This window comes from Sorghum bicolor, chromosome 1 (genome assembly GCF_000003195.3).
Source record: "Sorghum bicolor cultivar BTx623 chromosome 1, Sorghum_bicolor_NCBIv3, whole genome shotgun sequence".
In the NCBI taxonomy this organism is placed as follows: domain Eukaryota; kingdom Viridiplantae; phylum Streptophyta; class Magnoliopsida; order Poales; family Poaceae; genus Sorghum; species Sorghum bicolor.
Genome location: NC_012870.2, coordinates 9,205,240 through 9,220,516, shown reverse-complemented (window position 1 = coordinate 9,220,516; position 15,277 = coordinate 9,205,240). Strand labels below are relative to the sequence as shown.

Genomic DNA, 15,277 nt, shown 5'->3' with positions numbered 1-15,277 from the left:
GAATGCAATCAAATCTGTCAATCATTTAGCAGTGTTTTTCTCTCACAATAAATCAGCCAATAATACTTTTTGACATGACTTATTAGCCAAACGAACAATTGGTTGTAAAAGTCCTAGTGGAACTATAACCACACGGAGCATCACTTAAAAAAATTGGCAAAACCAAATATTGTGATGTGTTGTCGTCTCGGTAACATTTTGGTGCTAAATCAAATGGAATGCTTGCATTTTCTTCCACTTTGTATTACCGCGGAAACAGCAAATAACAGGCGCACGTCCGGGCTTCCGAAATCGTGCGGCATCGCCATCTCCACCGCTCCACGGGACACAGCACAATCCACGCTGCGACCTGCGACAACTACACGAAACCCACTTCTGATTTTCTGAAAAGGAGGTCACATATATACCCACTCCACCCGGCGCGTCGTCGCCGTCCGTCCCACCACCGGATCCCGCCCGCGCTGCCAGATCCAGGTGTCCAGATCCCCGAAGGGCGAAGTCCTGAACCCCCTGCGCGTACCCCCATGGAGCCCTCGCCGGCGCAAGCGGGCGCGTCGGACCGCGACCGCTCGCCGCCTCCACCTCCGCCTCCGCCGTCCCAGTCGTCGACCGCAGCGTCGATCTCATCGCCGCTCGCCGTCGTCTGCAGTTTCTGGAAAGGTGCGCCTCTGCCCTTGCTTGACCTTTTGGTTCAACTCGTCGAGTAAGCGGTGTAGGTTCGAGTTGGTGAGCTCCGGGGATCAGTTGAATGGGATGTTTCGAACTTGTCTCCAATTATTACGATGTAGAGATCGTACTCAGTACCCTGAAGCGCCGACATGCATTTGCCATTTCCATAGCCATCTGCTAGCATTTGCTCCGTCCACTTTATCAAATTGCTTGGAGTCTTTATCTGAATCTTCTCTGAGAACGTATAACTTTGCTTGACCACATTACTCAGCAATCCACTAGCACAAGTATGCAAAAGCAGTTTGAGTGCAAAAATGCTAGTCTTCGTCTCAAACTTGGCATTCTGATATTCCTGGAAACCATTCACTATCCTAGTGATATGCTTGTTAGGGATTTATGTAGTTGTACCATTAGAGTTTCCAGCATAGCAACTATCAAAAGTGTAAGGAGCTAGAGATTAAGAACCGGCATCCTGAGCTTCTGGTACTTTCAGTGCTAATTGAGGTTTCCATGTTGTAATTTATTTAGCCACGCTGAGGTAACTCTGTGACGTGACTTGGACTGCAATGCTATCAATGGTGGAAATTCTAACTCTGGCTTGTGTACTTTAGATTTTGATTTGGAGAAGGAAAGAAGCGGTTTGGATGAGCAAGGTTTAAAGATTGCGGAGAATCAAGAAACTAGTCAGAAGAACAGGCGTAAGCTCGCTGAGAACACGCGGGATTTCAAAAAGGCATCTTCAGATGAGAAGCTCAGTTTATTCAATTCTTTGCTGAAGAGTTATCAAGAGGAAGTTGATAACCTCACAAAGAGAGCAAAGTTCGGAGAAAATGCATTTCTCAACATCTATCAGAAGCTCTATGAAGCTCCTGATCCATATCCAGCTCTTGCTTCAATGGCTGTATGTTCTTTCAATTTTTTCTTCTGTTGTATACTTGCATTCTTCTAATTCAATTCTCTTATACTCCCAATCACAAATGTACTGTAAGAAGTCTGGAGAAGTCTTTACTCTTTCAAGGCTGAGATTGCACATCATCATGAAGCAACAGATGTCATCTCATTATAATTTTACTAACATATAAGATACTTTATATGATCAAAATTCATGCATAGCACCTATTTCATATGAAATCACCCAGTTGTATTCCCACCCCCGGAAAAATTTAAGGTAATTTTGTGCAATAAATGATGCAAATTTAACATTGAGAAATATAAGTGTATCATGGTAAATTATCAAATGTAAAAAATATGATAGTAGTTTGTGAAAAAGATGACGTGGTGTGGTTTCATCTGATAACATCATGAATTTTCAACTTCACTTTTTTTTCTTGATCTTGAATCAATTTCTCTAACAAGAGGCTTGTCTTCTGAATATGATAGGTGGGTTTGATAATCAATTCTAGTGTTAATGATCTATTGCATGCAGGATCAAGACCAGAAATTATCTGAACTGGAGACTGAAAACCGTAAGATGAAACTAGAGCTTGAAGAATACCGTGCTGAAGCTGCGCACTTGAAGAACCAGCAGGCAACAATTAGGCGACTTGAAGAGCGTAATCGCCAACTGGAACAGCAGGTCTGTTCTGTACTTCTGTCACCATTCAATTATATGCTCTACTATCAATTTATCATACATATCTTTGTTTTTTTACTTCTATATGACATTGATGTTACGAATATTGGTTTCTTGTCCTGTTTCTTTGTCAATCATAAAAAATTACTTTATCCATAGAATAATTCCAATTAAAATACTAGATTTCTCCTCATCTTAATGTGTTAGCAATTTTTTTGAGCATCACATTATTATCTACATTTTTTTTTGTAGAAATATGTTTCTTTGTGAGTGTTGTCTAAATGGTGTATAGACTACCAGTAGCAAGCATGTAGTCAGGGGTTCAAACTTCTATAAAAAAATACTTTACACTGTTCCAGATAAATTTATAATAACCAATTTGATTTCTCAAGCTTTTTACCTTTTTGCTTAATTAAAGTTTCTACCATTTTAGATGGAGGAGAAAGTAAGGGAGATGGTTGAAATGAAGCAGCGAAGCATGGCTGAGGATAGCCAGAAAACTCTAGAAGCCCTGAAAGATAGGTATGCAAAATCAGCTGTAATACTCCCTTTGGTTCAAAATAGGTGTTGTTTTAGAGTGGGCCATAAGAACTAAGAAGTTCAATGATACGACCATTTTACTCTCATTTTTATTCATACTTACGCGTGTGTATTAATTGGTCCGTGCATGACTGCTTACGTGCAACAGCACCGGAAACGAGACATGCTTGAAAATAAATTAGTTAAATTATGAAATTAAGTAGGGGGTAAGATTGGATAAAATGACTAAATTTGCCTAGAGATTTTAGAAAGGCATGTAGTTTGAAGATAGTAGAAGAGGCTATACTACATTTATGAAAACAAATTACTTTGTTATCACCTAACTCTTGACCTTTGCCCTCTCATTCTTGTAGGGAACGGTCGCTGCAGGACCAACTAAGGCAAGCTACAGAAAGTGTAAAGAATATGCAAAAACTACATGAATCGGCGCAAAGCCAATTGTTTGAGCTTCGCACTCAATCAGGTTTATTTCTTGTGACTTATATTTTATAAAACTTATAGTGAGTTCAAGAATCTCATTTTTTTTCCCCAGAGGAGGATCGAGCTGCAAAGGAGGCTGAAGTCAGCCTTCTGATGGATGAAGTTGAAAGAGCTCAAGCACGATTAGTCAGTCTTGAGCGGGAAAAGGTTGCAATTTGCAATTTCAGTTTAATGCTTTTAAGTACTGACTGCATAACTTGTCCAATATGTTACAATAATTGTTACCATCAGTCATGTGTGAATGGTTTAATATACAGACTGGTGTCAGTTATTTTTTTTGTGGCCATTTTTGTCCTTTAATGTTTCTAGTTTCTGTAGTAGTTTGTCTATCAGCCTGTATAAAATCTATGTTTCAGTGGCATGCAAGCAAGAGGAGCTTGTTCCCACATACCCACATACTCATTGTTGGTATGAGGCGAAGACATTTTTGGAATATGATTTGAACTTGGACTAAACTGTACCAAATCTTTCCTGATGATTTGCATCGTTAAGAGTCAGGGCCAAATTAACGAAACTAGGATTCAACCATTCAGGGACCAACCATTTTTTTTTCTGAGAAATAATGCTATGTAGTGGTACCTATATTAACGTTTCACCTTTTCCTATTTATCATGCGAACTTTGATTCCTAAATGTCAGCATCAAATTGTGGATAACTTCAAATGTGTAAAACTATTGCTTGCTCAGTGCATTGCCCAAGGTACCTTCTTTTCACTTCTTTTTTACTTGACTGCAGGGGGATCTACGTTCACAGTTGCAGACAACTAATGAGGATGCAAGCAAAAGTAGGTCAGTTTGTTTCCCCCCACAATTCATCCTGTGTACGATGTACAGAATTGCAGTAGTGCACTAGTGCTGCATTTTTTAGCAGTGGACTTCAATGGCTATTAAAAAATAAATTGAACTTGTGAACTACATAATTCTGCAGTGACTATTTGGAATCAAGTGATATACTTGAGAGTTCCTTGAACGCCAAGGAGAAGATTATCTCAGAGTTGAATGCAGAACTTCGCAGCATTGAAAATACTTTATCAAGTGAGAGAGAAATGCATGTGAATGAGCTTAAGAAGTTGACGACTTTACTCACTGAACAGGTACTAATTTGTTAAGTGGTCGTTTTGGACCAACTCAGTATTCTTGTTACTGATTAGCAAATACCAATCTAAAGATAATCTGTTTAATTTGCATGTATCTTCACGTAGTGTTCTAGAAGGGGGGCTACTCTGATAACCATATTTAGAAAACTTCCCTGTTTTTTTCCTTGAACATGCAGGAGAACTGCGTGTCATTACAGTTAGAAGAGAGTTTGTTACAGCTAGTTAGTTCTTTAGATTATATTCACACCTTTTACACATTGAACACCACCACAGCCTATCCATCGAGATGCTAATACCTCTCGCAACATTTGAAAACTTCCCTGTTTGATCTTTCCTTTATCTGTGAAGGTCACAAAGCCTTTATAGACGTTCATACAATGATCATAACCTGTTTAGTTACTCACCCATTGTAATCCATTGTCCAAAAGCAGTTCATGACATGCTAATATTTTTGCTTCCATCACTGTTCACTGGGCAATCTTCATTCACCTCATGTTTTATGGGTGATTTGGATAAACATGAGTAAATCCTTCAAGTTTGCATCTTGTCTTAGAAACAAGGACAGAATCATCATAGTGAGGAAAAATATGATGCATATTTTATTGCTTCTATTAGTATTTTTAAATATGTGAATTGGGTTCTCATGCTATTTCCTGATCTCTATGCAACTACCTCACCTATTTGTAATTTTATTAATTGATTTCCTATTTGTAGGAAAGTGCTCTTATGGAGTTGAAGAAAGAACTCCAGGAAAGACCTACACAAAAAATGGTAGATGATCTCAAGAAAAAGGTTCAGATTTTGCAGGTATTACAACAAAAATATCCTTGCTTACTGCAACTGGAACAATACTCACTTTTTCTGAGACCACCAATCCACCATTGTGTTAAACACTAACTCTACTAATTTCTAAATTCTTAACTGCAAGTCTGCAACTATATCCTATAAAAGGTTGTTCTCAACGCACATGCATTCTTTCAACTGAATCTAAATAATACATTAGGTCAGCTTCTTGTGTTACATTCCATGAGTAGATGACCCTAAAATGATATATTTAGGGTCCATTGTGAAGCCTTGTTGGTGGTGATCCTAAAAATAATTTATTTGCCATATGGTTAGCAATGTACCTTTTTGCCATTATTACATGTGATTTCATCTTTCTTTTGATTCTTTAGTCCTCCGTCCTGACACCCGTATTTCTTCCAACAGGCTGTTGGTTACAACTCCATTGAAGCTGAAGACTGGGAGCTAGCTACCAATGGTGAAGAAATGAGCAAGTTGGAAGCATTGCTTCTCGACAAGAACCGTAAAATGGAGCATGAGCTAACACAACTGAAGGTACCTCTAGTTTGGATGCTGTCAATTCTCTCTAAGGACATTAGTTTTTCACATGTATGCAAGGTTACAATGTATTTGTTATGTTTACTTGGTGAACTGGCTGATTTGCTTGTATTTTAAAGGTTAAAATATCAGAGAAGACAAGTCTTCTTGAGGAAGCTGAAAAAAAGATTGCTGAACTAACTTCAAAGGTCGAAGAGCAACAAAAGCTGATCTTGAAACTTGAGGATGACATACTAAAGGTTGATTTGCATGCTCCTTTGATAATGCACCTTATACTAGTTAATCGTAGCTTCCTACAGTTATCCATAAAATCTATAGTGGATATATGTCTTGTGCATTTAGCATGCATGAGACTTCAGCGCTGCAATCTGAATACTATCACTGTGTTGTTATAACTACATAATTCTATGTTTCGGAATTCCTAAGTTAGAAATCAAAAGGCTTCTATATTATTGCTCTACTTTTCAGAAAGGCATAAAATTGATATTCTTCATCTATGCAGGGCTACAATTCAACTGATAGGAGGGGCTCACTCTTGAATGACTGGGATCTTCAAGAAATCGGCTCAAGTGAAGCATCTGAGGTAATTTCTAGTTTAGTTTTGCTAATCACACCCTATCTTGCTGTAGTTTTGCAATAACTTTTGCTTATTTTAAGATATGCTGTGACTGTGAAGTTTGTTCTAGAATACTTGTATTACAATCATTTTCTGTATTAATGGTTGTACTTACCTTTGGTTTTTTACTAACAGCTTGTCAGTAAAATGATCCATTGCCAGTATACTGTATACATAAAAGCTCCAATGTTCTGATTTTGCAAACATGCTAGTAAAATATTTGGTAATATATGAGATGCCTGTGTCCAGAATTCACCATTCCAGATATTAATTAATGGAACATGTGAATATGCCAAGAAGTTTGCTTATATTGTGCTTTTTGTACATGTACTTTTGGCACTATAGTTGGCTATGAATGTATGCACTTGCTTCGAATTTTCATCTATCTACCATTATGATTTCAGTTTCTTAAGAGGATACATTGAAGTACTAAATTTAAGATAGATTATTATAATCTGACTCTATCTACCCTGTGTGTGATGGTCACTTTTCTCAGATTTATGTGTGCTTTTTATTTGCAGGGCTCTGATCCAAGGCATGCATCAGCAGATCAAGATCAAAGTTCGATGCTCAAGGTCATTTGCAATCAGAGGGATCGTTTCCGTGCACGTCTGCGTGAAACTGAGGAGGTATATTTGATGAATTTGTAGAAACTGGCAGCGTCATCTTATTGTTTCAACTTTCAAGTGAAATTGGTTGTCTAGTCCTAAGACCAATCTACACTATGGCTTTCTTTTCTTATTATTGAGGAAAGCTGAGAGCCACTGTATGTTTTACACTATTGGTGATCGGGGTTCAATCTTTGGAGTGATATTCATAGGAGTGAATATTGAGGTGGCATGGGGATTTTCGTTGATCATATTCATTGGCTCTGGCTTTGTCATGCTTCTCTTTAGATTTTGTTTTATCACGTGGTGTCTCTTGTCTACGTGAAACATGAAGGTGTGTCACTGATCAATTGCCATTTTTGAGGATCATAGGAACTGAGGAGACTGAAAGAGAAGTATGAGATGCTGACTGTTGAACTGGAAAAAACTAAAGCTGATAATGTGCAACTGTATGGAAAGATTCGATATGTCCAGGACTATAGCCATGACAAGATTGTTTCCAGGGGACCAAAAAAGGTTTATCACAAATCTTTTTGATGTAAATTTGTCTTATTTCCATTTTATCACATTTGACCTTTGTTGTGTTATTGCAGTATGCAGAAGATCTTGAAAGTGGTTCTTCTGATGTTGAAGCAAAGTACAAGAAAATGTATGAGGATGACATAAATCCATTTGCTGCTTTTTCAAAGAAGGTATCACTCACTTTATTGATAGATAACACATTATTAGAACTCTTGTTCTGTATGGTATTGCATATACTCTCCTTTCTGTTACCCAGGAAAAGGATCAACGATATAAGGAACTTGGTTTAAGAGACAAAATCACACTTAGTAGTGGTCGTTTTCTCCTTGGTAACAAGTATGACACTATCTTCCTTTGTGTAAAACTCATTCCTCCTTTTTTATTTATTTTATTCTGAATGCTGATTTTTGATATAACTGGTAGATTATTGTATATAAAAATCAAGTTAAATATGTCTTTATTTGTCCATTCGTTTTTATAATAGAAATTGGAATTGATTAGTATGGCTCTACCGTTTTGAAATCATGCTATGCTCATCACAGGCATGCTTAAATTTCATACATGGTCAATATGCAATGTCTAGATCTGTTACTTATTACTCCATTCCAAATTATAAGATGTTTTGGGTTTTGTAGATACATAGCTTTTGCTATATATTTAGATATATATTATGTATAGATGCATAATAAAAACAATGAATCTAGAAAAGCCAAAGCCAAAATGTCTTTTTAATTTGGAACAGAGCATTATTATTTTTTTGCTTCATGGCATGAGAAACTTGTTTGAAGTTGAAACACATATATATAAATCTTTCATGATACATGATCATATATGTTTGTTCTGCATAGCGCCATAATTTCTTTATTTTTGTCATGGAGTGGAATAGAACGAGGGATTAACATTGCCATCCATTTATTTCCACTCAGATATGCACGGACGTTTATATTCTTCTACAGCATCGGATTGCATCTCCTTGTATTTACATTGCTGTACAGAATGTCAGCTTTGAGCTATCTCAAGTAAGTGTGCAGTGCTACAGCAATTTAAGTTGTTTTTTTCAAACAAATTTCTAATGAGTTCCTGAGCATGGCTGACATGAATTATTTACACAGCACAACAACTCAGCATGATGAGATCATTCTGGATGCTGGCAATCAGACGCTATCGCACATGCTTTAGGTCAAGGTTAAGTTCCATATGACAGTAGAAAAATAGACCCTATGGGTTTTGATCTATAGGATCTTTGCATAGGATCATGACTGAGATTTCTATTGACTTGTTTACTCTGTTCCCTTGAGCGCCTGGATATGTTTCTGTAGATAAAAAAAAAGAGATTCCAGTTTTGGGGGCAGGCGTGGGCGGGGCATGGGCTTTGAACTCTACAATACTGTTGTATTACTAATTTACCATCTTGTTGGTAAATGAAAGCACACTTGTCACAAAGGTATGCCATACCATCATAATATTGTTTATAGAGTGAAATGTACCGTGAGTCTCTAAACTTTTCCTGTATTCTCATCTAGCTCTATGAACTCTCAAAACGATTTTTTGGGTTTCTTTTTAACTTTTCAAGTGGTTTATTCGAAGCGTGTGTTTAGATCCATGATTGGACCTAGAGTGAACTTAAAATCAACTTGAACCTAGATGAGAATGTAGAAAAAGTTTGAGTATTCATGGTGCATTTCACTGGTACGGATAGTATCCAAGTTTTAGAGCAGTATCATGAACTACCCCAATATGCCATAATAAAATAATAATAATAAAAAGCGGAGTACTATGAGCGTCCAATACGTATGTTCCTATTTAAGGTGAAACAATGGCCAAGCACGAGCGAGACATCCAGCTCCGTTACGTGGTTGTTCACTGATCACTGCAATCTTGTGCTTGACCCTGTGGCCCTCAGAAGCGGCAGCAACGCCGACCGAACAGGCCTGCAAAGCGGCGATCCGACTCGTACCAGCAGCAGACCTCCAGAAAGAGACGATTGGTGCGGCCGCGGCCAATTGGTGCGGAAGCGGAAGGCACCAAACGCGGGGCTGTGCAGCCATCAACGACTGGCTGCCGAATAGCCGCAGCCCGGCGAGAGCGTCTCGCCGGCACGGCAGGTGGGGCCCCGGTGGTACAGGGAGGTGGGGGCCACGGCGCCACTGGGGGGGAGAACCACCGGTCGTGGCATGATCGTCGCCTACGGGCCACATGCGTCCCATGGGATCGATGCGGCCACGTCGCCGCGGAGGAGCGGAGGGGGGCGTCGACGTGGGACCCCCGAGTCGCCGTCGGCGTGATCTGGCGTGCATATCCATGCGAGTAGCAGCGTGCCGAAGGTCCATTGCTCCATTACCATTGACACGTTGGCAGCAAGTATGCTTTGAGATAAGGACAACAGGTACCGTACAGACATTTAGATGCTGTCTGATATACGTGACTAGTTGCTACTACTTTCGTCCTAAAATAAGTTCTAAAATAAAATATTTTAGGTTTATGCTAAGTCAAAAAACTTACACAAAAATACTAATCTTTATGACACCAAAGTACTATTAGATTTATTATGAAATATATTTTTATATTCTACCTATTCGGTGTCATAAATATTATTATTGTTTTTCATAAATTTAGTCAAACTCAAAACATCGCTTATTTTAGAATGGAAGTAGTTAGGCTAAAAATTAGTATAGCTAACTAGTTGGCTAACAACTACTATGGTACCTGTCATCACTTAGTCCATCTATTAGCCTTTTTATTTGGATGAATTAGAGCTAATTTAAGCTAATTTTTAGCTAGATATCAATTAACCCTTCGTCTAAACGGGCCTTTGTTCACCCCTATAGAGTCATTACTAGTTGTTCTAAAATAAGAGAAAATAAAATAACATTCAGGAATGACATTCTGCTACACAACAACTTTAACTTGCTTTTCTCTAAACAAACTTTTAACTCTTTTCGTGGCACGTGAGTTTTGAGTAGATGCCAAGGCTTTCTAGTCTAAAACCAAATAAAGCGAACCACGCTTTACCAATATATACTTGCAACAACTCGCGTTGCTATGCTCCAAATGTTTCATAGTTGCATTTATATACATGTAGGAGAATAAATTCCTTTCTCCAGAGAATTTATAGAGAATAAATTCAACCATTCAAAAATAAATGGCCCACCAAGCGTAGGAATGATCAACAACAAAAAGGGGGCTGTCAATCTGTCGTACCTATACAACCTTTGTCGGTTTTTGTGAGTATTTGTGTGCGCGAGAGCAAAGCTCTCTTGATGGGGACTACATACTACTACCAATTGGGTCGACATGCTATCAACACCAACCTTTATCTAAAAACACCAACCGCTGAGAAGTTCTTCAAGCAAAGTGGGAACTACCCCGTATCATATTTCGCAAAAGATATCATGCAAGCAATAAAATGTTTTGTTTGCCTCTTTGAAAAACAAAAACTATTTTTGTTAACCTTTTTGCTGGTGCGGTGGGAGGTTGGGGGGATCTTATGCTCATTTTTTACTATCATTGAATACAAACTTTATGAAAGAATATGCATATATTATTGTGATTTTATACTAAATCATGATTAAGTTGTTAGGAAACAAACTATATAGTAATAGAGCTAAATAGTGCATGCTTAGTAGGCATCCTTTGCACTAGGATTAGAGAGCTTTAGGTTTGTGGGACAACCATTTTTTTACAATATCGAATATAAAGCTCAAGTCTTTTTTGACCTAGCTCTAGCTCTAAAGTAGTAGGATTCATAAGTTTGATTTTATGCATGTGTCTTCTAACAAAATTACTTGATCGAATATCTTCATATTACTTATAGCTCTGGCTCCAAGAATTTCTAGAGTAATGGGCTAGCTGAGTTGCATTGCGTGAAATACCAGAGTACATTACATATCCTATATATAGTTGTTTTAGGAGAGTACATTCAAAGCAATTTAGAATATAAGAGAGCACTGCTATAGTAGATTACCTAAAATTTGTCTACTATTTCTTCAATGATAGCGGGATAGGGGTTATTATCTCCTTGATTTAGGTCAAAGAATGCTTTTTAGATCTCTTAAAATGTTAAAAGTATAGGAGATGAGATAGAACATCCGCTGCAACACTTCCATCTCCTAAAATGCTACTTTTAAGTATAGGAGATGGATAGGATATCTGGTGGAGATCCTCTACTAGCTATGCGCAAGGTTGGATCGTGGTTACAAAACCATTTGAGTAATGTTTCTCTAGCTCAAAACTTTGTACTTCAAGATTAATTATTTTGCTAAAAGTTTGTACATGTTGCTCCACTACTTATAAGTAGTCACTTGGCTTGTTTTTGTTCTAGCTTTCTCCTGACTAAAATTTAAAGGTGGAACCTCAACACGGTTTGTAAATTAACACAAAACATGCAACTGAGTTGAAGGAAGTTAGGATGAAAGTACTACATATACACGATCATGAGAGCAAACAACAACGAAGACAATTCAACCTGTGCACATAATTGTACACGATCGGAGAAAGTAAAATATGCTCTTACCATATGAACTACAGGATTTGTATTGAGATATATGTGCACACACATTTCTCAATATGAATCTGCACTGAGATGTGTGCACATATTTTTCTTAATGCAAATTTAATAGTCTATGTGCTAAGATCATATGACCTTAAGGGAAAAAAACTGCCTTGACACAATCGAGCTGCTGAGTGCTGAGTCACCCAATAGGCCAATATCCCATGCATTCTGGACCTCATCGCATGCGGCATGCCCATAGAGGCAAGTGAGAGAGAGAGAGGAGAAGAGAGAGAGAGTAGCAGCACAGGCGTCCACGTCATCATCCATACCTCATGGGGCCCGCCGGAAATCCAACCCGTGACAGGCAGCCCAATAGCATTCCAGCCCAGCGGATTCCCCGTGCCGCGCCAGCCAATCGGCTTCGAGATAAGCATTTTTCCTGGGCCCACCTCACGCGCTGCTCGCTCCTCGTCGCTCCACGCAGCCCAAAAGCGCATTCAAGGGCCCCACGTGCCCGCTACGCGATCACGATGGCGGACGCCAACCCTCACTGACCTGTGGGTCCGGACTCTCGCGAACGGAGTTCGCAATTTTTATAAAGGAAAGGGCTTCCGAGCTCGCCCCCACACTGTTCCCGGTTTTGTTAAGCGCTCGCTTAACCTAACCGCCGGGAGCAGAAACTGTTCGACGAAATGACTACGAGCGCTGGGGCGGCGGCAGGCGCCGCGCTAGGCGCGCGCACGGCGCGGTCCTGCGACGGATGCATGCGGCGGCGGGCGCGCTGGCACTGCCCCGCCGACGACGCGTTCCTGTGCCAGACCTGCGACGTCTCCGTCCACTCGGCGAACCCGCTGGCGCGCCGCCACCACCGCGTCCGCCTCCCCTCGGCGTCGTGCTCCTCCCCACCGTGCGACCCCGACGCGCCCACGTGGCTCCACGGCCTCAAGCGACGGCCGCGCACGCCGCGGTCCAAGCCAGGGGGAGGCAAGCATGAGGCGACGACGCCCAATTCTATGGCCGCGGCTGCGTCGGCAGCGGTCCCCGACCTCGAGGCGGAGGAGTCTGGCTCCGGCATCGTGGGCGATAACGACGACCACGGGTTCCTGGTGGACGACGACGAGGACCTTCTGTACCGCGTGCCGGTGTTCGACCCTATGCTCGCCGAGTTCTACAACCCCGTGGCAGACGAGGGGGAGCAGAAGCCGCTCGCCGAGTTCTACAACCTCGTGGCCGACGAAGGGGAGCAGAAGCCGGCCTGCCTGATGCCGCCTCTCGTGGAAACATCGCCGGAGTTCGCCTCCGGCGGCTTGGCGGAGGCGGACGGGCTCTCAGGGTTCGACGTCCCGGACATGGAGCTCGCTAGCTTCGCGGCGGACATGGAGAGCCTCCTCATGGGAGTCCACGACGGGTTTGATGATCTGGGTTTCTTGGACGAAGAGAAGCCTCAGGTGAATGCGGACGCGTACTTGGAGGCCATGGCGGCGCCGGTGCCTGAACGAGAGGACAAGAAAAGGAAGCGGCCGGAGATGATACTCAAGCTCAACTACGATGGCGTCATCGCCTCGTGGGTCCGTGACGGCGGATCGCCGTGGTTCCACGGCGAGCGTCCTCACCTCGATCCTTACGAGTTATGGTCTGACTTCCCGGTAAGCACTACAGTACCTACACGGTTCAGAGATGGGCCGGGATCTACACATTTCTTCCACTCCCATGCGCTGTCTTGGGATAAATAACTGATCGGTTTCCTTTTGCCATATGAATCGCGTGCAGGCGGGAAGCCGGGGACTCCTCGGCGGCGCCGTCACCGCTGTGACCGGCGGCGAGCGTGAGGCGCGGGTGTCGCGGTACAGGGAGAAGCGGCGGACGCGGCTGTTCGCCAAGAAGATCCGGTACGAGGTGCGCAAGGTCAACGCCGAGAAGCGGCCGCGGATGAAGGGCCGGTTCGTGAAGCGCACCACGCTTCCGCCGCTGCCGAGGCCGCCGCCGCAGCAGCAGCAGAAGCAGCTGCCACGGGCACTGCCACACGTGGGCATGGTGCTCGCGCCACCTCCGGGAGCGAACGGGCGCTTCCAGTTTTGAGACCACGCATGCAAGCATGAAGAAACGTATGTGCATGATGATGCACCGATGCATCTATATCTAGCTCGTAGCATGTTCTTTCTACTCTACTACTTTTAATTGGGGATGAACGTACGTACGTACGTACGTACCTAGCGTTAGTTTTTTATCAGATACCCGTGCGTGCGAATTAGGGCTCCCCACAAGATGCTCCCTACTTACGACTGAAATATATCTGTATATGTACATGTGCAGAATTTCATGTGCAAATTAGTTAAGGAAGAGTATACTTATAGCTAGGTTGGTTGTTTTTCTTTTTCTAGTTTTTGTAAAGAAGGATCCACTAATTACAAAGGGGTGTAGATTTTGATGCCGCCATGCATCGGTTGGAAACATTGGAGCATGTGTAAAGGTCTGGAACTCTGAGCTTAGACTGTATAAGATTGAAGTGATGATATACTACGTTGTTTTTATTATGGTTTCTCAGTGATGACATACCATTTTGATGCGCCATCTTTGGTGATCATGCATGATCGTGGCCGAGGCGTGGGCAGGTCCTATATATATAATCTTGTAAATTAATATAGTAATTACCATAACTTAAAGTGGCTATAAAATAAGATATATATATATATATATATATATATATATATATATATATATATATATATATATATATATATATATATATATATATATATATATATATATATATATATATATATATATATATATATATATATATATATATATATATATATATATATATATATATATATATATATATATATATATATATATATATATATATATATATATATATATATATATATATATATGTTGGTTGTACTGAGATAACAGATTGTTTGTACGACTTTGCTCTCTGCTGTGTTGTTGTGTTGTGTAATGATTGAGATCCTTTAGGCTTTGTTTGGATGTTGTCGGATTCACTTCAATCCATGTGTGTTGGTGTGGATTGAGGTGGAATTTAGTTCAAGTTCCACTCTAATCCACCTCAACACATGTGGATTGATGTGAATACGAGTACATCCATTTGATGTGGCTATGGGCTTCGATCTCCTGTATACAAACCTTCTTTCGGACTACCGTGGCATTCTGCCTGTTAAGCATGCCAATCATTCGACTCCCCCGGCCGACAATAATCAACCGTTGCCTTACCGTGTTTCAATTAAGATTACATACAATACCCAACATATATTTGTTAGACTTTTCTTCGTTTCATGGCAAAATGGCTGTTTTATAGAGTCCATGCAACCTTCGC

General features: G+C 40.9%; 2 protein-coding genes across 2 annotated transcripts; both read left to right on the top strand.

Annotated features, from left to right (window-relative positions):
• On the top strand, positions 344–8,928 carry LOC8063395 (protein CASP). The gene is made up of 18 exons (XM_002466543.2): positions 344–660; positions 1,281–1,570; positions 2,096–2,245; positions 2,676–2,764; positions 3,136–3,245; positions 3,315–3,409; positions 3,998–4,050; positions 4,190–4,355; positions 5,073–5,165; positions 5,568–5,696; positions 5,819–5,938; positions 6,202–6,282; positions 6,837–6,944; positions 7,296–7,439; positions 7,517–7,615; positions 7,702–7,781; positions 8,372–8,464; positions 8,558–8,928. The coding sequence occupies exons 1-18, from the start codon at positions 525–527 to the stop codon at positions 8,622–8,624; spliced, it is 2,103 nt and encodes a 700-aa protein (XP_002466588.1). The 5' UTR covers positions 344–524; the 3' UTR covers positions 8,625–8,928.
• Positions 12,552–14,471, top strand: LOC8062912 (zinc finger protein CONSTANS-LIKE 16). Its single transcript, XM_002466542.2, has 2 exons — positions 12,552–13,583; positions 13,708–14,471. Exons 1-2 carry the CDS (start codon positions 12,630–12,632, stop codon positions 14,014–14,016), a joined length of 1,263 nt encoding a protein of 420 aa, XP_002466587.1. The 5' UTR covers positions 12,552–12,629; the 3' UTR covers positions 14,017–14,471.

Excerpts from the sequence above, each read along its gene's own strand:
- LOC8063395 (XM_002466543.2), top strand. The coding sequence starts at position 525 with ATGGAGCCCTCGCCGGCGCAAGCGGGCGCGTCGGACCGCGACCGCTCG. Across the intron at positions 2,246-2,675 it reads ATCGCCAACTGGAACAGCAG|ATGGAGGAGAAAGTAAGGGA; the intron begins GTCTGTTCTGTA and ends CTACCATTTTAG. Across the intron at positions 5,697-5,818 it reads ATGAGCTAACACAACTGAAG|GTTAAAATATCAGAGAAGAC; the intron begins GTACCTCTAGTT and ends TGTATTTTAAAG.
- LOC8062912 (XM_002466542.2), top strand. The coding sequence starts at position 12,630 with ATGACTACGAGCGCTGGGGCGGCGGCAGGCGCCGCGCTAGGCGCGCGC. Across the intron at positions 13,584-13,707 it reads AGTTATGGTCTGACTTCCCG|GCGGGAAGCCGGGGACTCCT; the intron begins GTAAGCACTACA and ends AATCGCGTGCAG.